The following is a 24,267-nucleotide window of genomic DNA, read 5'->3' as shown; positions in this document are numbered from 1 at the left end:
TTCAAAAGTACAGAAAAAGAAAATGGCATTAATGAGATCTTTCACAAGGAGATATATATTTGTCTGTCAACTTTATGTGTCGAAATTTCATTTTTTTTAACCAAAACCTTACACTTCCTACAAGCTCATAATGTTAACAGACCTAGAAATGTGTAATGAAGCCTTCCTCCTCACCACAGATGGCTTCGCTCTGCGCATCACATGCAGCTGTCAGGCCAGTCTATTAAAGACCGGTACAGTAACCCGAAAAAAAATCACTGAAGTTGAAATGAGTAGAAGTGAGAAGCTGAAGTTCAGTGAGATAATATTTTCTCTGAAAATCAGGGTCGCAGTTCTCTTGAACTGAAGAGCTGGAATCAGTGAGAGTTTTGTGCCTCCTCTCCTTCCCCTGTGCAAAGAGCTGAAGCTGCTGACTCGTTCGCTGCCATAGAGCAGGTGGTGCAGTGACAAATGCCAAGGGTTAGCTCAGATGTGACAGCTCCTACAGACTGATCTACGCATTCATTCAAGGACACACCAGCCTTTCCAGAGGCAGCTGCTGATGTGAGAAGCGCTTTTACTAGGAAACTGAACTAATAATGGAAACAACAACCCCAAAAACTCCCCCCCAAAAAAGGGAAAACCTTTCTTAGTTTATGAATTAATAGTGTTCTGTTGAATCACTTGAGTGTAAAGCTGCCAATGCTCACGGAACATGATGTCAAAAACAAAAGGAAGGAGTAACTCCCACATTTTGCCAAACCCACTTTTCACAAAAGGCAGGATATGGGGGCCAGGAGAAAATCTCTTTAAAAAAACTATCGCTATTCCCAAACACCATCCTCACTGATTCGCCTTCTGTTTCTCCAGGAATGTGTCTGGAAAGGGAATGGCTGCCTGGCAGTGAGGAAAACCTCTGCTCTGTTTCCTTCTCCTGCTGGCTGAAAGCCCCATTTACACACAGCTCAGATGGACGCTGGGGGAGGGCTTGGCTGGTTTTCTTTGCTGATTTTGCTCCCTAGGGTGGGAAATGATTTCTCAGAGCTGATGCGTCCTGGCAGATGCAGCCATACCAGTGCTCACCCTCTGCATCTTTGTTGGCCAACTGGGGTCCTGGTTTGGAAAGCTGATCTCTTAATCATTTTGTCTGATGGATGTCGCCTGCTATAAATGGACAGTTGTTCGAGGTACCGATATCAACCTGTTCTCATTGACATGGAGACAGACTTTCTGTGGGGCTCACTCAGGGTATATGAGGCAGCATCGCTGTTTGCCAGCTGTCTTATCGATATAAAACCGCATTTGAAGTTTTTTGGTGCCTCCGTAATTGGCAGCCACCAAAGCCCTGCATGGCACAGGTGCCATGTAGTACTGCACGTCACACCTTTTGTAGGACTTGGAACTTGATAAACTGCAAATCTATGGGTTTACAATTCAACACTCTCAGCGGACACTGAATTGTGATAGATCAGAGTGGCTAACAAGCAGTAAAAGGTCAATATTTTCCCAGAATCCAAGTCTTTCCTTTCAGTGAAATTATTCTCTACAGTTATGAACTACATCAGTCTTTACATTTATGTACTAACGTTATTAAAAAATCTAGAGCATGTTCAAGGTGCAAGTCTAGGAAAGAAGCTAGAAAAAGTATCTCTTCACTCTTGTCCTATTCCATACCATGTTTAGTTTGCAAATTGGCTGTTCAAAACAATTATATTTGCTGACGAAAAGACAGAAGGCGAAAGAAGGGGCATGACCAGAAGGTAAAAACACCTTTTCCTTCGTGCCAGAAACCGGCAGATGTCAAAATGCCCTTTGTACTCTGCAGAAATCGTACCGTGCCTTCTTCCCTCCCGGCCAGCTCAGTTTTACTGCAAGATTCTTGTCCTGAACTAAGACTGGACAGGGTGAGATACGTGTGGCCTTAAAGCTGGTCTGCCCGGTAGGCGGTGGAGCTGTGATAATGCGGTGTCACAGGGGCCGTGCTCGTCGGTCCCTCCTCCAGGAGAGGTTGCAGCAGGGTGCGTGAGGCAGCTCCAGTGTCTGGGTGATGCCTCCAGACGTGCCCTCACCCAGAGCCTTGGTAAAGCTCGTCCCCAGCACTCCCTCCAGCTGGGGGGTCCTTCCCACCGCGGGGGGCACAGCGGAGCTCCCCTGTTCTCTGGGACGCTGGCGTGTGGCAGGGCCAGGAGCTGTCGAAAGGAGAAGAATTGTCCTGGCGGAGAATGCGCGACAGGGCTGTGGTTGTTGCCTTCATTATCTCACTGTGGCACAAGGAGCCGCAGAAAAAAGATCCACAGAGAAGGAGGATCTAAAAAGATGTTGTCGACGTGACAGGATTTTTATTATATGTTAGCCTGAATGTCTCCACGATGTGGAATTTTACCTGATATTAGCGGAGTTTTGTATAAAAATTAAAGTAGTATTTAGTGAAGACAGAAAAGAATAAGAGCCTAGATTTGAGCTGTAGCAGTGAGATGAATGAAGCAGCAGGAACTCACAGGCTAAACCCGGGCTGTTGGCTGCTCTGTAGGCTCCCTTTTTAGAAGTGTGAAAATACTGGAAACAGTGTCTGAGAAGACGAGCCAGAAATACATAATTTACATTACTGAAGCAAATCAATACCAGGAAGTGTTTTCCCCTTACAAATAGGCCTCAAGAGATCGATCTAATTAATTAGCGGTTTGTTGTACAAACCTGACCCTTCTGCCTTCAAGTCACCACAGCAGGAGATGACTGAGTGCAACGGGCAAAACAAACAGAGCTGTATCAACAGACCAAAGCTGGGGTGCGCTCCAAGCCTGGGGTTCGGGCCCGGGGCATCTCCTGGGACCCGTAATGATGGGGTGCAGGGGGCAGCCAGGCTCCCTTGGGAGTCCCTGGGGGAACGAAGCCTTAAAATAGTCCTAAGAGCAGCTGATACAGCAAGGTGGGGCACGGTGCTCTCCTTTGACAAGAATTACTGCTCAAAGCACACAAGTGGCTGAAGCATTTCTACTGTAATTCCACAAGAAACAGAGAAATCATTGCTTTGAATAGTTATAATTGTAGGGTAGTTGAGAGACCAACCAACCCTTAAAACAGTCAAAGGTGAGTGGCTGCCCTTTGCTGCAATGGCTTTGCTTGTTACTCCTTATTCTGGGGAAACAGGACCTGAGGTGGTGACAAATGGTTTGTAGGTGCAGGGCGACCACATTACTCTTGTTAAAAATACACTGGGAGCACGGCTCAAGAGGCTGTGGAAAGAACAGAAACATCAGGCGTCAGGGCTGTGTGGCTAAACTCAATTTGATGGGAGACTTGAAGGGGAAAAATGTGGCTTTTCCGTTTGCCTTATCCACAGGAAGCCCTGGGGCTGCAGTGGCAAAGGGAGAGGTCTCGCAGCCGGGCTGATGGGTGCCTGACCACGGATACCCTGAGCAGTGATGTTTGACCCTGGAGATGAATGAAATATCTCTTCATCATTCTGCTAAAGAGTGAGGATGAACTTAGTTTGTGTATTACGGAAGATTATCACGACCCCACCAGGAAAAGGGCTGTGCACAGTGGGGCAGAAGTCCGGTTTCACGGTATGGGGATAATGCCTGTTAATTTTGGTGTCACTGGATACTCCGTGAATTTACACCTTGTACTAAGCAATTTCAATATTTTCCATCATTGGCACAAAGCATGGTCTAACTGCTATAGAAAACCATTGCTTATACTGGACATGTCACCATCTTCGTTTCATTCATCAAGCCTCAGTGAGAGCAGTGCGATCTGTGGTTCCTGGGGCTCTTAATCCACTAATGAACAAGAAATTTCCTTAACATGGCCTTCCCACCCCATTAATCAAGTTTTGCTTGCTGTTATTAATTGTTGTTATTTAAAAGCTTCTTTATTCCTCCTGGAGGTACCAGGGCCAGAGTCCTTAATTCATCAACAAGTTTTATGGCTCTTTCTGTTAGGAAACATCGCACAAGGATGTTGCACAGGGGAAGGGATGAGGAATGGCTGTGGCAAAGGACTAAGCAAAGAGTGCAATGGGATTCAGCTGTTGGGACTGTAAAGTATCCCGGCTTCTGACTGCACAGGCAGAGCCAGGAGGCACAGGGATAATTTGGGCACGTTCTCTGCAGTAGAGAAGGATACAGACGTTATTGATTGAACCGATTTTGGGAAACTGAATTTGGATTGAAGAGAGATTTATTGGGATTTCTTTATGAGCTAAGCAAGCAGAAATGTGACCAGAGCAGATGTATAAGAGCGGTTTTGCCTGGTAAGTAAGAGGATGGCTTAGCTGCCCAGGAAGTTGCACCGTGATCTTTGGCTCAGCATTGCAAAGGGTGACGGCAGCACATTGCACCCTGCTCAGAGGAGCCACAGCAGAAATGAAACTATTTACTTATGCATGACTTAAAGTTTTACCCGCTTACTCACCAACTACGCTATTCCAAAGCAGCAGGTAACTTTGAAAGTCCCAAACAAAATAAGCAGGTTTAGCAAGTATACTGCAACAGCTTACCCAGCGCTAGTGTAACCACTGACAGGCTGGAAGAACGCTGCCAGCACATCACCTCCCGTCTGTTAGCATCCTCCAGCACCGCCCGGTCTCCTGAAATCCCTCTCTCAGTCCAGCAGCGACCTATTTGTACAACACCACCGAACAGCTCAGCATTTGCTTGGCTGGGGCAGACCCCTGGGGATTAGGAAATCTCTGCAACAACTTTGCTCCGTGCCACAGTGCACAGAACGTGTGCAGCTCCACACCTCGCTTTCCAGGCCATGGGAAGCCAGAGGGGGCTGGATGTAAGGGCAGTGGGAGGAGGCAGCTGCCTTCTCACACGGCTTCTTCAGTGCAGCAACCAGATCTGCTGGGACTGATGTATTCTGACGGTTATATTGTGCAATTTGTGTTTCGGCTTCATTTCTGTCCTGTGGTAATTATAAATAGAAACTGGCAGAAAATAACACGTTTGATGGCAACTCAAATCTGTTGATTAGAGTTTCCTCTTTAAAACTGAAATCAATCTGGAATGCGGAAGGCACACGAGCGTCCCTTCCTTGTCCTCCAGCCACGTGCGCACAGGTACGTGCACCCTCTCCCCCTTCCCTGTCTGAGTCTGACGTTTGTGGAGTTTTGGGCTGATTGCATGTGTACAAGTGCTGTTCACATTTGCTGTAAAATCAGGGCAGTGAAATGACATCAGCGCAGAGGTGGCCCCGCGCTACCACACTGCGCTGCTCAGGGGGACGGTGCGGCCAGCACGCAACATCGCCCCTGCTCCTGCCCAGCTGCTGGTCTGGCTGCTCCCGACCTGGCTCTGATGTCTCTGCACGGCAGGGCTTTGTGCCAGACCGCTGTCACCTTTATTGCCAAGCAATATGCTGTGGGGAGGCCATTCCAGCTGGTTGGTGTCAGTCCCTGCTTGTGAGCACCTGTGGGTTTGCAGTCACAGCGGAGCAAACGCTCTTCAGCCAGCAGTCCCACTGCCTCGTCCAAAATGGCCAGGAAAGTCCCCGTTCTCCCGAAATGACTTCATACTTGAGAAGTACTAAACCAGACAAAACTCCGATTGCCTGTCCTCCTGAAAAAACCCACCGCTTCTCTTGTGCTTTCCCCCGACGGCTGTTTCTCCATCCAGCTCCGAAAGAGTCTCACTGCACATTTCCCAGGGCGCACGCAGAACATCTGGCGGCTGGCTGAGCCAATGCACCTGCGGGGAGAAAAAGAAAACCCTTGCCAGCGCGCTCTAAGCCTGTGCGTTTAAAGCTGAAGGCCTCGAAAATAACATAATGGGGGGTGACGGGGAGGAGGAGAAGGGGCAGAGAGATGGAAAGAGTCGGTTGGTTGAACACACGCTTAGCAAAGCTAAAGCATCGATGAAACAAGACCATGGAGGATTACACATAACATCAGTCAGTTCAGGGGTCTTATGGCACCTGTGGTTTATGAACAGCTTTAGCAACGAGTATTTCAAAACATAGTTCACAGTTTTAAGAAGATCTGTGCTGATTTAAAAACCAGATTCTATGTCATTTGAATGTCACCTTTTGTATACGATATCTATTTGGAAAAAAATATTTACACTAACTTCTATGGCTGATTTGTTAGATTATTTTGAAAGAAACATTCCTAAGTTACACATTAGACTGCACTGGTCACACCATCTCTGGCCCACAGGCTTTATCACCTGACATTCAGCAATGTTCCTCATCTCTGCTGGAAATATGAAAACAGAATTTGGAAAAAAGGGAAAAGGCAAGAAAAACATGAAAGTCTGCTGGGAAAACAGCAAAGTTGGATAAATAATAATTTAACAATGCCATCACAGAAACGTGGTGGGATGACTCGTATGACTGGAGTGCTGCTATGGGTGGCTACAGGCTCTTCAGAAAAGACAGGCAGGGCAGGAGAGGTGGAGGGGTGGCTTTATATGTTAGAGAGTCTCTTGACTCTGTTAAACTTGAGGTCAGTAGTGACAAGGTTGAGTGCCTGTGGACCAGAATCAGGGGCAAGTCCGACAAGGCTGATGTCCTTGTGGGTGTCTGTTATAGACCACCCGACCAGGATGATGAAGGAGATGAATTATTCTACAAGCAGCTGGCAGATGTCTCAAAATCGACAGCCCTTGTTCTTGTGGGGGACTTTAACCTGCCAGATATCTGCTGGGAGCTCAATACTGCACAGAAGAGGCAGTCTAGGAATTTCCTAGAGTGTATAGAGGACAATTTCCTTCATCAGCTGGTAAATGAGCCTACCCGGGGTAAGGCCTTGCTAGACCTACTGTTTACAAACAAAGAAGGGCTGGTGGGAGATGTAGTGGTTGGCGACCGCCTGGGGCATAGCGACCACGAAATAATAGAATTTTCAATAGTTAGAGATGCAAGGAGAGCCACCAATAAAACCTCTACACTGGACTTCCGGAGGGCAGATTTTTGCCTATTCAGAAGTCTAGTTCAGAGCATACCCTGGGAAACAATGCTTAAAAACAAGGGGGCCCAGGAGGGTTGGACATACTTCAAGCGGGAGGTTTTGAGGGCACAGGATCAGGCTATACCAGTGCGCCGAAAGGCTAGCCGACAGGGAAGACAACCGGCTTGGCTAAACAGGGAGATTTTGAAGGAAATCAGAAATAAAAAGAGAGTTTACAGACTGTGGAAAAAAGGGCTGGCTACCTATGAAGAATTTAGGAAAATAGCTAGATCGTGCAGGAAAAAAATCAGGGAAACAAAAGTGCAGTTTGAAGTTAATTTGGCCAATTCTGTTAGGGATAATAAAAAGTCCTTCTTTAAATATGTTAATAACAAAAGGAGGGGCAAGGAAAACCTCCATTCTCTACTGGACTTTGAGGGAAATATAGTTAACAAAGATGAGGAGAAAGCTGAGGTACTTAATACCTACTTTGCCTCAATATTTACCAGTCAAACAGATGGCCCTCAGGATAACTGGCCTCTGGAGATGGTTGACAGGAATAGGAAGCCAAATAGTCCCCTTGTATTCCAAGAGGAAATAGTTGGTGGCTTACTGAGCCATCTGGATCCTCATAAGTCTATGGGACCAGACGGGATCCATCCTAGGGTGATGAGGGAGCTAGCAGAAGAGCTCGCCAAGCCGCTCTCCATCATCTTCCAACAGTCTTGGCTCACTGGGGAGGTCCCAAATGATTGGAAACTGGCAAATGTTACCCCAATCCACAAAAAGGGCTGCAAAGCTGACCCTGGCAACTACAGGCCTGTCAGCCTGACCTCGGTGCCTGGCAGGGTGATGGAGCAGATCATCCTGAATGCAATCACACAGCACCTCCAGGATGGACCAGGGATCAGACCCAGCCAGCATGGGTTTAGGAGGGGCAGGTCCTGTCTGACCAACCTGATTTCCTTTTATGATCAGGTGACCCACCTAGTGGATGAGGGGAAAGCTGTAGATGTGATCTATCTAGACTTCAGCAAAGCCTTTGACACTGTCTCCCATAATATACTCCTTCAAAAGCTGATAGCCCATGGCTTGGACAAGTGCACTCTCTGCTGGGTTAAGAACTGGCTGGAGGGCCGGGCCCAGAGAGTGCTGGTAAATGGGGCTGCATCCAGCTGGCGGCCAGTCACTAGTGGTGTCCCCCAGGGGTCAGTGTTGGGTCCAGTCCTGTTTAACATCTTTATTGATGATTTAGATGAGGGGATTGAGACCACCATCAGCAAATTTGCTGATGACACCAAGTTGGGGGGCAGTGTTGACCTGCTGGAAGGCAGGAGGGCTCTGCAAAGAGATCTGGATAGACTGGAAAAATGGGCTGATTCCAATGGGATGAAGTTCAACAAGGCCAAGTGCCGGGTCCTGCACTTTGGCCACAACAACCCCCTTCAGCGCTACAGGCTGGGCACAGAGTGGCTGGAGAGCAGCCAGACAGAAAGGGACCTGGGGGTACTGATTGACAGCAAGCTCAACATGAGCCAACAGTGTGCCCAGGTGGCCAAGAAGGCCAATGGTATCCTGGCCTGTATCAAAAATAGTGTGGTCAGCAGGACAAGGGAAGTGATCCTTCCCCTGTACTCTGCATTGGTGAGGCCACACCTGGAGTATTGTGTTCAGTTCTGGGCCCCTCAGTTCAGGAGGGATATTGAGGTGCTGGAGCGGGTCCAGAGAAGAGCAACAAGACTGGTGAAGGGACTTGAGCACATGACCTATGGTGAGAGGCTGAGGGAGCTGGGGTTGTTCAGCCTGGAGAGGAGGAGGCTTAGAGGTGACCTCATTGCTCTCTATAACTACCTGAAGGGAAGGTATAGTCAGGTGGGAACTGGTCTCTTCGCCCAGGCAGTTAGCAATAGGACAAGGGGACATGGGCTTAAACTCTGCCAGGGGAAGTTTAGGCTGGATATTAGGAAGAAGTTCTTTACGGAAAGAGTGATCAGGCATTGGAATGGCCTGCCTAGGGAGGTGGTGGACTCACCGTCCCTGGAGGTTTTTAAACTGAGATTGGACATGGCTCTTAGTGCCATGATCTAGTAAATGGGCTGAAGTTGGACCAAGGGTTGGACTTGATGATCTCTGAGGTCTTTTCCAACCTAGCCAATTCTGTGATTCTGTGATTCTGTAATATAAAAAGGTTGAAGGAATTTGTGGTTTCTGTGTTTGAAAAATTTCCTCTCGTTTCAATACAAAGCATTCAGTCACTTTTGCAATGGAAATGTCACCCCGGCCACCCGAGGCTCCAGCCTCCACAATTTGTGTGATAAGGTTTAGAGGAAGTGAAAGGGTTTGGAGTGCGAATGGAACCGAGTCTTCGATTTAAATTATTACGCGTTTTTCTGAACACAGAGAAAATATGATCACAGCACCTTTTCTGTAATAATAATGCATATAAATGAATTAGACATGATCAGCTAAGATGTTGCTGTGCCAGCACTGAGAAAACATCGCTCTGGAAAATCTAGGAAACCGTAGGTCTTGTGGGAACAAGTTCACTGCACAAGGCAACAGCTCTTCACTGAAAATGACAACTTTGAAACCACTTCCAGAGATGGAGACTTTCTGCTCTCCTTGGCCACCCTTGGCAAGAAAGCAACTGCATCAGGGGATAAAGGTAAGATAACGGGCAAGGTGCACACTCCCGCATTTCAAGATCTGCCTGGAGCCTGTTGGAAACAAGCTCAAACTCACCCTGTTACTCTGTTAAAAGTGAAACAAGCGGTATTTAAATACATTTAATATAAAAACTGAAAACATGACTATATGACATCTTTTTACACTAGTGGAATCACTCGGTGTCTTGGGAATTTGTTATACCAGATGTTATTTCAAAATCAATTATAGAGAATTGTACACAGCACTTTTAAAAACGCAAGTGCAAACAGAATGCAAAAAAACTGAATCAAATGCCATCCCCACCACTTGTGCATCACTGAGGAATGAGGAAATAAACCAAACCCTGTGGCCAGCCCTCAGGGCAATATCACTCATAAGAAGCTCTAATAAACTGATTCCACTTTTCCCACCTTTTTTTAAACAAGCACAAATATAACACTGTTGTGAGATCAGGATGTCTGTTGGCTTTCTACCTCATACGGCCACCTAGACAATATAATACTGACTGTATTTGCACCATCATTGATTGAATAATATTATCTTCGATGCAAGAGTCTTGATGCAACTGCCAAGCTTCAAGCAAGAACCCAACGTAAACAGCAAAAACACTCGAGACATTTCGACTGGAACGATCGATTTTGGATTTAATTTTCCAAGGCTATGAAATATTAGTGCCAAATAAAATGCACAAGATACTTTTCTCTTTCATATTCACAAAAGGGTGAATCTTAAGAAGACTAAGCCACGCTTATCATGTGCAGAGGTATTTATCACAATGTACCACAGCAGAGTTTGTTCTTGTTGGTATAGGTGAAGTGTCACGTTCACTGATTTATGCTGCTAATTTCTATAGGGCCAGTCTTCTACAGCTGGTGGGAATGTTTCAGTATTTGGTACCGGCTGAAGGGCTCCCCTGGGAGCTAAAAAGAGCTCCCCTATGGAATTAACCAGAGCACAGTGCTTAAAAACATTGATCTCCGACAGGGTTTTAAAATGTTTCAAAAGCAGCCAGGAGATCAGGCAGCAGCTCAGTCTCAGACCTCTGCTAATCTGAGACGGGATGTGTATTTTCTAGAAAGCCAGGCTGTATGCAGTGCGCCCTTCCGCACATCGCAAGGTTAATGCCGCGTCCTGGCAAAAGCAGAAACCTTCAATAAGATTGCCTGAGCTCTATAATTCCAACAAATAGGATTTTTTTTTCCACTTAATATTGTAAATGGTTTGTCTGAATGCTACTACCCTTTGAAGTCATAGTTATCCATAACTGTAATTAAATTCAGCTACTTATAACATTTCCGCTATATACATAGTTATACACACACACATTATTGTTGAAAGAACTTTTTCCCTTCATGTGACATTATCTGTAAGTGACGACTGCAACAAAAGAGAAGAAAACTCGTTTTTCTGGCTGTCAGTGTTTAGGAATCTCTATACGGCTCAAGTTTTTAACAAGGCTATTGAGAAAATGAATGTAACCTGAGGGGCAATGTTAGGAGAATTTTTATGAGCAGCTATTTGCTTTTTATAGTACTCTGGGTATTGCTGTTTATTTGCTTTTCACATCCATTTATTCTGCTTTAGCTGCTAGAGACACTGGGACAGATGCTTCAGCAACACCTACCAGCTTTTAACCCTGAGGACTGGCAGCTGCTTTCACAAGGTCCACACTTTAACATCCAAATTCTGCTGCCATCGCAAGCTGCAAAGCCCTTGAACCAGGGTCAAATTTTCCCATTAAAACTGACATATAGATAAGGCGGTCTAGCATAAAACCTGGCATACAAAATCCAGCACCACCAATTCCTGCTAAAGTTGGCGCAGGCTCGTTCACGGGTTTTGCTCATGTGGCCAGGACCCCGCTCCCAGCTTGCAGTGCCCATTTGACAGCAGACCTCTGGCTGCCTTTAGTTCTGGCTCTGAGGGAGAGACGCAGCTTGCAGAGCAGAGTCAGACCCCTATTCTGATTTCTCCTCCCTTTCTGGCCCTGTTGCCCACGGCTCAGTGTCACCGTGGGATGGACAGTATGGTCTCCCTGCCGTCTCCCCAGCGGGGCACTGCACTCTCCCACAAGTCAGAAATGCAGATTCCGCAGCTTCAGGTGAGGCAGAAGGAAAGAAGGAAGAAGGAAACCTGTGGTCTGTCATTTCCTGGGCAAATGTTCGAATAACAGGCTACCTCATAAAAATAGCTGCTGCCTGTGTTCCTGAAGAAAAACACAACTGCAGAACTTGGCATTAAACTCAGTGCTGCAACTGTGAGGTTGGCATGTGTGAGGAACAACCCGAACACGGGCCAGCAGGGAGTTTACAGACCTTCTGGCCCTATCTCTGAATCGCCAGACTCCAGCCAGCGGCTGAGTACCTTGCACTTCGGATTCGGGCAGTTTAAATTCCCACGACGCACCTGAGGACACCTCTCTGGTGAAGCAGCTGGGGGATCGCCTGCTTTGATGTTTGCCTGGCTCCCGTTGCACACACCAGAGTACATGTTCCAGTCCCACCAGGGATGGTTGACTTCTGTCATCCTCAGAAGACTCAAGCATTCTCAGGAACTGAACTCAAGTCTCCTGAAATGTCATCTGATTCCTTATCTACTGGATAAGGTTTCTCTGTACTGGCTAACGTATTTGTCATCATCTCCAGGGATGTAAAGCCAATATCCTCATTCTTACAGCCAACAAAGGAAGAAGATAGAAAAGGTGGTGGCTTAATAGGAACCGTCAGGACTAGGACCATATTTGAAAGAGAGTATTAGAAATGATTTAGAGACATTCCTAGGCATCCTAACCCAGGTTAAAAGAAGAAACAGCATCTTCACATACACTTGGGCAGCACAAGATGCATTGCAACTGAAATACACATTGTAAGGATTAATTCCCAACATGCTTCTAAATTATAATGATACTTACTTGAGAGGAGAGAGAGAAGGACATCGCACTCAGCTTTGCAAACTGACCTGTAGATAACAAAGGACAGAAAACAAGAAGATGACAAATTAAGCCAGTGAGCAGCCAGTGGATTATTCTGAAGAAAGCCATGCATGAGCCTAGAAATAAAGGGAGCAATTACGGACCCAGCAAATAAACCCAGTGAAACGTGCCTTACACAACACATCTAGAAAAGGACTGTAACAAGAACACAACCAGTAGCAGATGTGGGAGGATAAGCACTGTTAGCATTTACACTTGTGTATTAGGTGTGGGTTTTTCTGGTACAGATATTTGTTACTTACAACACGCTGCCAAAAAAAAAAGAAAGAGAGAGAGAAAGAAGCCTCCTTTGAGGTTCCCTGTCCCAGATTTCCTTGGGTATCTTGGGTTTTTGCTCATAGTTTAATACTAATTTAGAATTTAGTTTCAAAATCTTGCTTGGAGACAAGGTGACACAAAATGACGAGAGTGGGTTTTGCCCAACCGTCTTCCATGCTGCGCTGTATCTACATGATTTTCTAGATGTGTTGCTTTTACACAAAGTGAGACATTTATTAACACAAAAATGGTTACCGTACTGTGACTGAGGTCACCATTCTCTAACTTCAGTAGGAGTTCCTCCTCACAGATTTTTTCAGCTGACAATTGCATTATGATATCTGCAGCCACTAGCTTTTTTTTTGGCTATCCAGATGGATGCAGTGTACGTGTGAGTACAAATAGTAAAACAGCCTGTAATAAATCCCAGTGGTTGGATAACAGCTGATCCGGCCACTGTTCAGATGGATATCCTAAACAGAAATTTCCCCATTACCCTCTGTTGTCGCACGTAGAAAGCTGTATCTTTATCTTTTGAGACCAGTCAGTGATACTAGGAGAAGAAGGAATAGAATAGCAAACCACCAAAAATTAACTCCAAAGTGCAGAGAACCAGCCATAGCCAAAGCACATGTCTCAGGATCAATATGTGACACTATCCAACCAACTCCTCATTATCCTAGTGGTGTCTTCTAACTTAAACCTATTCTTGGTTGCTTCAAACCCATTCCATAACAGAAAGGGCATCGGCCATACTGGGAAGGACTCATCACACGTTGCATGCCTTGGGTCCGTGGTTATCAACTAAAAATAGTTTCCACTTACAAGTCACTACTGTAAAATCATTGCCTGATAGGAGCTGACAACCTCACAGCCAGTAAAGCACATAAGGAAATTTATTTTGGAAGAATGCTAATGCTGATGAACAAAATTTGTCCAGAACGAGGACTTCCTGTTTCCTCGGTGAATACATTTTTGAAAGAAAAAAGCCTTTCTCTCTTTCTGGTGTGGTTTTTTTTCCCAGTGGAAACCAATCACGTAAAACAACGGGGAACAAAGTTCACCTGGGTGTCGTCTTGGCTGACCTAAATTCAAAGGAGTTTTATTGTGACATCAACAGGGAGATTTCCTCCCCTTCCTCTGGGAATGCTGTCAGTAGCAGAGCTCTATTTTGACTGAAGAAAGAGTAACACCCAGTTCTACTGAGGGACTTGCGTACCTTCTCCTGCATGATGAATGCCCTCAGTTTGCAGTGCACACACACACTCAGCTTTGTGCGTGTAAAATATCCTGTTGTAACTTGTGAAACTCATGGAACACTGTTGCCATACATTGCACTTCCACAGTGTAAACAAAGTACAGTCAAATTTGTCTATCATTCCTTCTGGACAAAATGGAATTCTTACCAGCAATAATAACAAATACTATTTGATGCTTGACAGCTGTCACTATTGAGGCACTTCTTCTTTATAGCTGACAATTACTCTCCATTACCTCAGCAGTAGCTGCTCATCCTGTTCAACAGTTCAAAGGCTGTCATTTTTGCCGTCTCCTACCTTGGATGAAAAATTGTGACCAATAAACCCGTGTCGCCCACTCTTGCCTTAGCAGACAGCCCACAACAATTCTGTTCCTGCATCATGTCCTTAAAGACCTTTGCAATGAAATGACTTTTGGTGGGCTACAGGGGCATGAAGCAGACCTAGGTAAACGACAAAAAAAGATACACCAACCTCAAAACCACCTGCGATTTTTATATGAGTCAATGAACTTTCACAAGACTGATTTATCTTCGCAGCTTTACAGAAAAGAAGACCAAAAGAGCAGCCATTCTTCATTAGATCACCAGCCTGTCAGTCCCAGATCCTTGTCTCCAAAGTGACCGGCAGTGAACACCACAGGAAAACTACCAGAAAAAAGGGCCAGATTTTGTTAGCTCCCAGCAACCAGCAGTTTCAAGAATTCCTGCCCAGAATGTGCTTTTAAACCTCATTTCCATACACCTGACCTCTCAGTACATGTTTAGTCCTTCTTTTTTAGCCCATTTACACTTTTGGTCTCTGTTATATTCTGCAGCGATGAGTTCCAAATTTTATTTGATCACCATATGAGATGATAGTTATTTTTGCTTGCCTCAGCTCTGCTCCCAAATAACTGAGCTGGCTGTGCCCTCCTACTGACATTACTGCCAACATCGTGAGAAGTAATTAATTTTATAGGAGGATGACCCAAGCCAGAATAACTTAAAATACTGGTGATAGTCCATTACACCAGAAAGAAGTGGAGACTGTTACACAGGCAGGACAGGGTATCTACAGAATTCCAGCTCCCCCTGGCAAATTTGCTTTACTCAGACTCTTAAACAAATGCCCTTTGAAAACTTCTTCTGGGGGTGTTTAATGACAAGTCTCCTATACCAGGTGCTTGTTGAGTACTTAGTCTTCTGGGACACAATTCATTCCAGACCTTTTCCTCCCCTTCCAGATTCTGACAATGACAACAACACACAGACTGCACTTGAGCTTCAGTTCACACTGGAAAAACATTCGGAATGTTTTTGGCTACTGGAGAAAAAAAAAATCTAAATATTACAGGAACTCAGCTTGACAGCACCAACCAGCCTCTGTGGTATGGGGAATGAGGTCTGAGTGACTTGTCAGGCGCTGGCAGAGGACAAGAAGCTCAGGGCCAATTCTGTTGCACCTCCTGCCCTGGTAAGCTCATGGGCCGGTGTTGTGTGCCTCAGGCAGTGTGGTCTTCCTGGATACACACAAAGGCATGAGTGTCTGTGGAAGAGAACAACAGCAGGTTTTGGAATGTGGCTGCTCTATTAACTGAGAAGAGATCACACCCCAGAGCTCAGGAGAAGTTAAGAAGGGCACTGGGCAGTTATGGTGCATTATTGTTTCTCACTCACGGAGATTTGTGGGCAGCTGGTGTCCTTATCCCACCTGGTACGCCTCATCCTGCAGCTCCTGCTTCAGGGACTCCTCCATTTTCAGTTCGTTCTCCAGCTGTCGGACAGAGTCGTTTCCGTAATTTTCATCATCTGCTCTGACATAGGGGTCTCCATCTTCTGCAACCCTAAAGACAATTATTAATAAACAGCCTCCTGAGATGAATGACATTCAGAGCCAATAACACTTCTCTTCTTTGTAAGCTACGAGGAGAGTGGGCTACTTTTAGTCACACCACATGCTCCATTGGTCGGTGTTTACTGGCGGTGGAAAACACTTGTGCTGTTTGCCCTCTCCGCTGGTCTGGTACTGATGATGTAGACCAAAGAGCAGACTCTGCTGAAGGCGTTTCGGGAGTACAGTCCTACAGAAATGAGTCAGAAAAGTTCTCAACAACTTGATACAAAGAGGCTGAACTAAACATAACTGTAAATATGCCTACTGTCTTTGATAGGAAGATCCAGGTTCTAAAAATAAACAAGTTTGTTGATCAACTGAGTTGATCAATAAAAAGCATTGTCTTTTCCATTTAAAAATCTCTATTTTTCCAGTGGACTTGAACAGGCTCCTCTGTCTGGATAAGCATGGAACAGGACTGCAGGGCACATGAGGGCGCACAGCTGTCCCACAGCCTCCTGCTGCCCGAGTGTGCCAGGCTGGATGTGACACCTTGTTCCGGAGGGCAACGCCAGTCCTGGCCGTTATTGCTCACAGCGCTCGCTGCCATCTAACCATGATGCTGTCCTCGCTTGGATTTACGCATCTTCTTTGGTAATCAAATATAGTTGAGAGGAAGAGAAAATACTACATGCTGCATATTGTTTTCAATGAAAATAAAGAGGCTGGGGTGGCGAATTGAGCAGGTACCCACGTGTCACTGCGGAGGGAGCCGGTGGCAGCAGCGCTGTGGACGTACCCTGGCTTCCGGGCATGGATCTGTGCCAGGAAAGCCTTCTCGGACCTGGGGGATGGGACGAGGTCATCAAAGTGACTCCGACCAAATTCCGAATCCACATTGCTTTCTGTCTCGCTGCCCACTTCTGTGAAGCAAAAGGAAACACACGGTTCCATTTAACTTTCACAAGAGTAAGTATACTTGCCTATTTGCCACCTCCTCATAGTGAATAACTGTATATTATTCTACATATATCTGCAGAGCTCACAGTTTTCTTCTTGTGCTAAGCCAGAATAGTGAAGCTTTTGCTTGTCTGGGCTACTAGGTCGGATGTTTTTATGAGAAGACTACAGACTGCACATTACAACGGGTCCTATATGTTCCATACTGAACGAACTTTCTAAAGAGTGAAATCTCACTACATGTAGAAGCACAAGCTTCTCAAAGCTTTTCAGCGTACCCAGCTGCACCTCTACATCCACGGCTTCCACAACTGCTGGATTCCTGAAGCTGTTATTTAGGCTTTTTTTTTTCTTCTAAAAGCATAAAAAGCTTTGAAGATACATTACACGATTTTTTTGTTGGCTCATATTTTCCTACCTCCTATTTTTTCAAATACGTGGGAAATGTCCATGTGGAGAGTACCCACCCTCGTTAGCCATACTCACCAGAATTTAGTTCTCTTACCGAAGAAGACATGGTGTTGGTGCCTGAATCTGCTGCCACCAGCAAATCATTTCTCAAGTTTCGTCTTGCACCTGAAACAGAGACAGACAAAACACGGTGTTAATATTCTTCACCAGACACGTTTTCCTGTTGAAAACAGTTCTAACCCTGCTGAAAGCTGCCATTGTGATACTTCGGGGTATCAAAGTCCTCACGAGGGACACGTGCAGAGGAGTCCTCGGCAGAATGGCCTCATTTACTTTTGCTGCATGCAGGAGCAGACGCCTCCTCTCATGCTTCATTCAACCACAGTGCCAGATATGTGGAGATTATTCATTGCCATCCAGCTTGCATTTGTGTGGTGACACCAGCAGACCAGGCCTGGAAGATGAAATCCAGCGTGAACTCGTTTAATGTGCCTGTGGGGGAGGAGGGGAGAAATGAAGTGTTTTCCAATTTTGTTGAAATTGGGTCCATCTTTTTGAAAGACTCTGTATTTTATTCATCCAGATCCACCTCAGCCCCAGTTGGCGGGAATGGAGTGCTCTTAGGATTGCATTCCTGCTTGGTGGTTATCAGGAGGAACGTGGTTTTCACAGGCCAGTGCTAATGGCCTGAAACCTGCTAAGATAACCAGGAGCGACTTCCTGGTAATCTCAGCAAAGAAATGGAGCACTGAACTGCTCCCAGAGCTCGGCAGTCCCACTGGTGAGAACAGGGCAGTTACCGCAGCCATCACGGACACGCCTGTGGCTTCAGCTTTTATGCTGTATTTGGTTGCAGCTGCCAATGTTCTCACGCCTCTTAGGAAAACTTCCATGCATTTTGTTTCATGCACCGTCCCTAGTCAACCCACTATGAGTTTTAAGTTGACCCTTTCTAGACAAGAAAAGACTTCCCACTGTCAACGGTCATGCACGCTTAAAATAAAACGCTGGAAATGAACGCTGGCTTTAGAAGAGCTTTAGCCCGCTGCTGCCTCTGCCGAGCTCAGCTGGGATGGCAATACAGGAAAGTCTCAGCCTCATCAAACCACACGGATGTGAAGAACTCGTTATCCTTTCCCAAGCAAGGGCAGGAGAGAGATAGAAAGTCCATAAGCATCAGATGAATTGCCAGGCTGCTCATGCCAACTGAATTCGTCCAGAAACTAATTTAACCCTGTTTCTCTCAACAGACCATGAAATGGCACAGCGTAATGGGCATCATTTCATGGAAATTGTGGGAGTAATTCCTGAGCGCTACCACCTGGTATTCAGTGAGGTTACTGCTCTCAGAAGAAAAAAATCCTATCTCATAATGACCCGAAAATGTGCTTTCACTTACACTGCCCAGTTAACATTTTATACGTAGGGAAACTCTTTATCACATTGGAAACTTCTCTTTTGTGAATGGAAGATCTTTTAATACCGTTATGCAGAACAATAAAGATGGTCCTTATACAGAGGCAATGTTTGGTCACTTTTTTTTTGGTACAACAGATTGATTAAATTGAAATCAGCCGGAATGTTCGTTTTATGAAGGTGAGCATTACCCACAAACTCTGCACGCTCTACCATAGACGGAACACACCAGACTTGTGGTGGCACTTCTGCCGATGAAAGCAAGATGAGGTGTATTTTGTTAAAATGAAATATTTTTATTGGACTCATAAATCAGACTGCTGTGTGAAAAGTGTGGGTGTTTTTAGCCCAATATCTTTCAAGGATCCATTTCAATCCTAAAAAGCTCTAAACCAATTAAATCTTCTAAAATTTATCACGAGTAACATAAACACTTGCCCTTTAATTCTAGGTTGCAGAAGGCATTTAGCAACTACATGGTTTTCCTGAAGACTCACGGGACAGTCAGTATGAGTGCCAACTTCAGAAGATGTGCACATGCCCTGACTTTTTCTGGATAAAGTGGGCTTTCAAACTCATTGTCCTGCTCTGACTAGAGCTCAGTTGTATTTTTCTTAAGGTTCCAAAATTCTCATTACATTTTCAAAATGTTACCTATGGTAGAAATATTACTTAATTCATCTTCTAGGTTGATTTCACTACATTTGGGTGGTGGTTTCCATATCTTACGTGCTCTTATTTAGAGGAGTATGAAAAAAGATCACGACTCCCTGTAGACAGCACTCACTTTCTAGAGGGCTAAGATGTTTAGTTTAGAAAATTGCTCCAAGATACTTCAAAACAATGTGTGAAAGAATTGCAAAATATTCTTTTGGTCAAAAGAAAACACATACATTTCAAGCAAGGGAATTAAAATAAATCACACGAACACAATCACATTCAGGAGTTAGTGAGGCCTCCAACAGGAGGTAACTTACTACCTGTTTCAGTTCTTCTTCCTAAAGAAAAAGAGGATCAGCACAAGAGATTAGCCAGGAGGTAAGTGAAGAACAGAAAACAAAGCCAGATTTGGACTATGAGGCTAAAGCTATAGTTGAGATAGTTGAAGCTGTGTGAATAGGCTGTGGTTCCTCCCCCGCACCCTTTGAAACACCAGGACAGCACAAAGAGTGCAGAAAGCTACCGTCATCTCCTACCCTAAATTCTCTTTGTCCAGACAGTGCAACGCGAGCAGGCTGCCCTGACTGCTCCTTGTAGCACTGCAGCACTCCATAGGCAGAGTGACAAGTGTCCTGTCTGCTCCCAGCCCCACAAAACCTGCTGGCTGCTCCCTGGGCTCCGCTCCTCAGGTGCCACCAACGCCTGCACTGTGGCTGCAGAAGTCTGTGCCTGAGAAGCTGCAAATGACACAAGGGGTCAAACTCATCCTTTGATGCAAATACATGTTGCTAAATGGATTTCAGCAAAATTCTTTCTGCTTTTATCAGAGCCACATTTGGCTCAAGTTGTGCTGAATTTCCATGCACTCATTTTATCTGGCATGGCCAACAAAAAACCAAACTCTTATGCTATTCAGAACACTTTCTCCCAATGTGAATTCCTGGCATCACCTGTCCTGAGGCACATCAGGTTGGAATAGGGCTGGATTCTGCAAATAAAACACATTTTCCATCTTACCATAGTTTGTCTTAAAAATGCACATGCTTCTTGATACCTTCATTTTTGGCTGAGATCCTTTGTTGAGGCATATTTCATCTGTTTATCTGTTATTTCTGTATTTTTGAAAATGACCAAGTGTTCTTGAGAAAGCGTTTCTAAGACCACAGAGTTAGGTGTGGTTGTCAAATGGCACCTATGACAGAACCAGCAACTGAACAGGCAAAGTTAAAGGAACCAGTCAAAGCAATTTTGTATACTGCCAGCTACAGCAGATAACAGTATACAGGGCGGAGTTCTTTTTCTCACAGTTATTAGTTATCTGGTTCTACATGTCATCTTGTTTCTTTTCACAGAATCACAGAATCTCTTGTTCTGTTGTTTTGTATTTGATGTCCTCAACAGAGAAAACTCCAAAACCAGCTGAAACTGGACTACAAAAATGTTTTCTGTTTGGACGTTGCTGAATGGCCAATGCAGAGATTGCTAGCCTGAAATCCAGAGATGTGGCCAAATCCTTCTGCAAGAGCAAAGCAGGACTGCACTGCATTATGCTGCAATATTACTGAAAGGATTGTATTAATTCTCTGGTCATATCTCCCTCCTCTCCTCTCTCGCTTCACTCTGCCTGTTCTCCTCTGCAGTATCAGGTGGAGCTCCTTACCTTCAGCAGTTTCATGAGGCCTTCTAACTGAACCATGAGCTCCCTCGGGCTTTCCTGGAGAGCAGACATTCTCTGTTCCAGCTCCTCCTTCCGCGGCCTGAGAAACGAGCAGATCTGATCAGAGCTTACCCCTCACAGCATGATCAGCTTTTAGCTGCATCATTTCGCCAGCCCGACCATGAGGTATACGCCTCTAGAGCGCAGGAAAGCAAACACACAGTAGGAGTTCAGTATAGTGCTTAGAAACGGGTATAGGAAAGCCAGGGAGCTCCCTGTGAGAATATTCACGGGGCTGAATATAGTGATTGGGAAAAAGAGAGACCCTGACACAGCCCCTCCTCCAAAGAGCAAATGAGGTTTAAACAAATTTGTGTTCTATTCCCTTGTGGGAATGCCTGGCAGTTTTTTTCTTTGGATCTCTCTCATCAATAACCTCCCCAGCTGTCAGAAGAAATTAAAGCCATGGCCTAAAGGACAGGAAATTACAGCAGAGGCACTGAACAGAGCCAGACATGAGAGGAGCTAAGAGAGTTCAGAAATTCAGCCAGAAAACCACAGTGATCTGCTTTTGCTCCTGTTTTTTGTCTGAAAGCAAGAGTAAGAGTGTCACATAGTGGAGACAGAATTGCTTGAAAACAGCTCTTTGGACTCGGATTCCAGCGATGGTCCTGTGACAATGTGAACACTGAGCCATCCCCAGTGTGACAGCCAGAGTGTGCCCACACACATGGGAACAGCTCTGATTCTGCACAGCTCCACTGTGCACTTGCACGTGTTCAATCACTAAATTGTTGCATCCTGGAAGCTATGATGTAAGTAACAACATTATTGGTGAAAAATACACATATTAGGTATATTTTATATATTCCTGTGTTGCAAATAACATAAAACCATTATGTTGTTAGTCTTGTACTACCTGTAAAATTTAACAATTTAATCCTAAACAAAAAACCACCGCGGTCAACAAGACTAAATGCATTTCCAATATTTAGGAAATATGAAACCCCAATTTTGAGCAGTTACTAATAAAAAAACCCAGTGATTTATACAGGATTGCTCATGTGTGCTATCTCTCACCTGTCTCTCAATAGGATCATATAGTAACACTGCTGGGTTGTATTTACTCTTCTGGAGGACTTCTCTATTTTCTGCTACAAATTGCCTGTCCTGGCTTTTCTCTTCCAGGCACGTAATGGCTGGAAATGCCATGAACTGTACAAAGGCAACTGAGTTGAAGAAAACTGCTAATAAAACCAAGATACCCTCTCCATGTAATTCAATGTGGCAGGTCCTAGCACAGAGCTCTGCTGTGTTTAGATTGATTTTACCAGGACAGAGAACCTAAGCAGCGTGCAATGTACAGACAGCTCTCCTGACTTGTTTCTCCAGTTACACTCCAGAGTAAGTTACTGGAGATAATGGGCTTTCCAACCTGTCTCCAAGACAGCACTGGGGATGTGAAGGAAGGTTGTGGTCAGAACCTCATCTCAGTGAGTCTGCAGCGCTACAGGAGCCAGTGAGAGATGCTCGGACAGGCACCCACAACATCAAGATTCCAGCATTTCTTATACAAACTAAACTGCTCTAGTGCCCTAAATGCACCAAGGTCCAAGAATCTATGGGGTAAGAGCTGTAAATCAGTTGCTGTTCTGAGTCCTGCTGAGTCCAGCTGTTTTACACATGACAAGAACAGCCTCATGTCATCTTCAGCGTTCAGGAATTTGAGGTGGTGTCAAAATTCTGCAGTAAATCAAAAGCCAATCTTTTGCCTTTTAAATGGTGAATGTTTTAGAAGCTATGCAAAGCAGTGCAGAACCACAGATTTGAAGTTATTTGCTGACTCTGACACTGCATATTAAATCAGAAAAGATATCATAATTGAGGAACTCGGCATCACTGCCCTGAGGACATCCCACGTCAGGGAATTCAAATAAGGTTATTATGCTTTTAATCTGTGTAGCGAACTTGAAAAGGGCAAAAAATTAAGCACTCAGTTCTCTAACACCGTCCATTAATTTGAATTTTTAAAAATTTTTCAACTATGTCCAAAGCTAATCTCCTAAACCTGCTTAAAACAGACTTCAGGGTTGATGCACAGGAGCTACATTATTGGTATATTTTATGTAGTGTACACATTTTCATCACAGCCAGTTCTATATCTCTCACAGAATGCCACTTGCCTGTAGGTATCTAGGAGTAATTACAGACTAAAATCACTTATAGAACTGAAGAGGCTGATTTGTCTTCAGATTGGAAAGCAAATGTAATTATTTCCAAAACAGAAAAGTATTTCAGTGTGGAAAATTCAATAATAAATCTACACAGCGATTGTAAAAAAAAACCTACCACAATTTCTTATGGCAATTTCCTTTGGTTACGAGTCACATCACTAAAACATTACTTGTGTGAGAAGTGGCTACGTGGTCAAAAATGCTCTTCAGTCTTCTCATGAGAGAAATGCTCTATGGTGGGGGGAAAAAATTGAACCTAGCATTGTTTCCCTAGAAAGAAAGTGCTTACACTCTGTTCTCTATTCGCACAAAGTGTTCTGAATAGTTCTTATTGGATTCTCTGTCTGGCTCTCACAAGATGAACCTGAGGACTTGCAGGGAGCCTACGGATCTGGGCCAATGATAATTGTTCTTCAATGTGATACCCGTGGCAAATAGTATATCCATGCAGAGTATCCTAATTAACATGCAGACACATCTATATCGATGTTTTTAACTTGGTGAGATAACTGCAGAAATGATCCTCTAAATCTCCAGCTGCTGCAGATGCCATCGCTCCTCGCTTCCCACGCGACAGGAGAATCGTTCTGCAGCCTGGTTTTGCACCATGAAGAGAACTGACCTCTCCTTAGAGCTCAACACATGGGGGAAATTTCCAAAAATTAGCTTCTGATTCTGGCTGTGTCTTCACATAGCTCTGTATTTACTTCAGCATAAACGAGATGTCTTTGTAGAAGCATTTGTTCTGACAGAACATCTTTCTCCATATAATTACTGGTATTTGGAACCTATTCCAAATGACCTAAGGGCCTAACTGCAAACACTAATGCACGTATTTAATTTAATGTAAGTGACTAATATGTGAGATTCCTCATGCATGCTGTTTAAAGCATAACTTCAATTGCTTTTAGGACTACAGTCTGCACTGAGATGGAGAAAAAAATGCACATTGTGTTATTTACTTTTAAAAAGCCCCCAAAGCCATAAGCTGGGCTCATCTCTTGTTTCTTCTCTCATTGAGAACAACCGGCTGTCCCCAGTCCTGGCTGGAGGTTTCACTGCTGTGG

The 24,267-nt window shown here is 44.8% G+C and overlaps 1 protein-coding gene and 1 long non-coding RNA gene across 13 annotated transcripts in view; one reads left to right on the top strand and one right to left on the bottom strand.

The window, feature by feature from the left end:
* Nucleotides 1-24,267, bottom strand: part of LOC139825587 (uncharacterized) — a 27,923-nt gene extending 3,656 nt beyond the window's left edge. For 5 of the 12 annotated variants that reach the window (XR_011735738.1, XR_011735737.1, XM_071798992.1 and 2 more), the window contains exons 1-7: nucleotides 24,163-24,267; nucleotides 20,970-21,066; nucleotides 19,630-19,647; nucleotides 17,328-17,398; nucleotides 16,617-16,785; nucleotides 12,450-12,496; nucleotides 5,558-5,672 (exon numbers count right to left, since the gene is read on the bottom strand). Coding sequence is in view for 10 of the 12 variants with exons in the window: in XM_071798992.1 (XP_071655093.1) it covers nucleotides 5,558-5,672; nucleotides 12,450-12,496; nucleotides 16,617-16,785; nucleotides 17,328-17,398; nucleotides 19,630-19,647; nucleotides 20,970-21,066; nucleotides 24,163-24,198 (553 nt within the window). In the remaining 2 variants the exon portion in view is untranslated. Of the gene's footprint in view, nucleotides 3,213-4,480; nucleotides 4,891-5,557; nucleotides 5,673-12,449; nucleotides 12,497-16,616; nucleotides 16,786-17,327; nucleotides 17,399-17,473; nucleotides 19,727-20,969; nucleotides 21,067-24,162 lie in introns of those variants that run through there. The other 7 variants (XM_071798994.1, XM_071799003.1, XM_071799001.1 and 4 more) reach the window with 7 other exon arrangements.
* On the top strand, nucleotides 3,190-6,049 carry LOC139825588 (uncharacterized). The gene is made up of 2 exons (XR_011735740.1): nucleotides 3,190-3,545; nucleotides 3,924-6,049. It is a non-coding gene; the product is annotated as an uncharacterized lncRNA (long non-coding RNA).

This window comes from Patagioenas fasciata, chromosome 25 (genome assembly GCF_037038585.1).
Source record: "Patagioenas fasciata isolate bPatFas1 chromosome 25, bPatFas1.hap1, whole genome shotgun sequence".
Lineage (NCBI taxonomy): Eukaryota > Metazoa > Chordata > Aves > Columbiformes > Columbidae > Patagioenas > Patagioenas fasciata.
The sequence above is the reverse complement of the archived record's forward strand: the minus strand, read 5'-3'. Positions and strand labels throughout refer to the sequence as shown.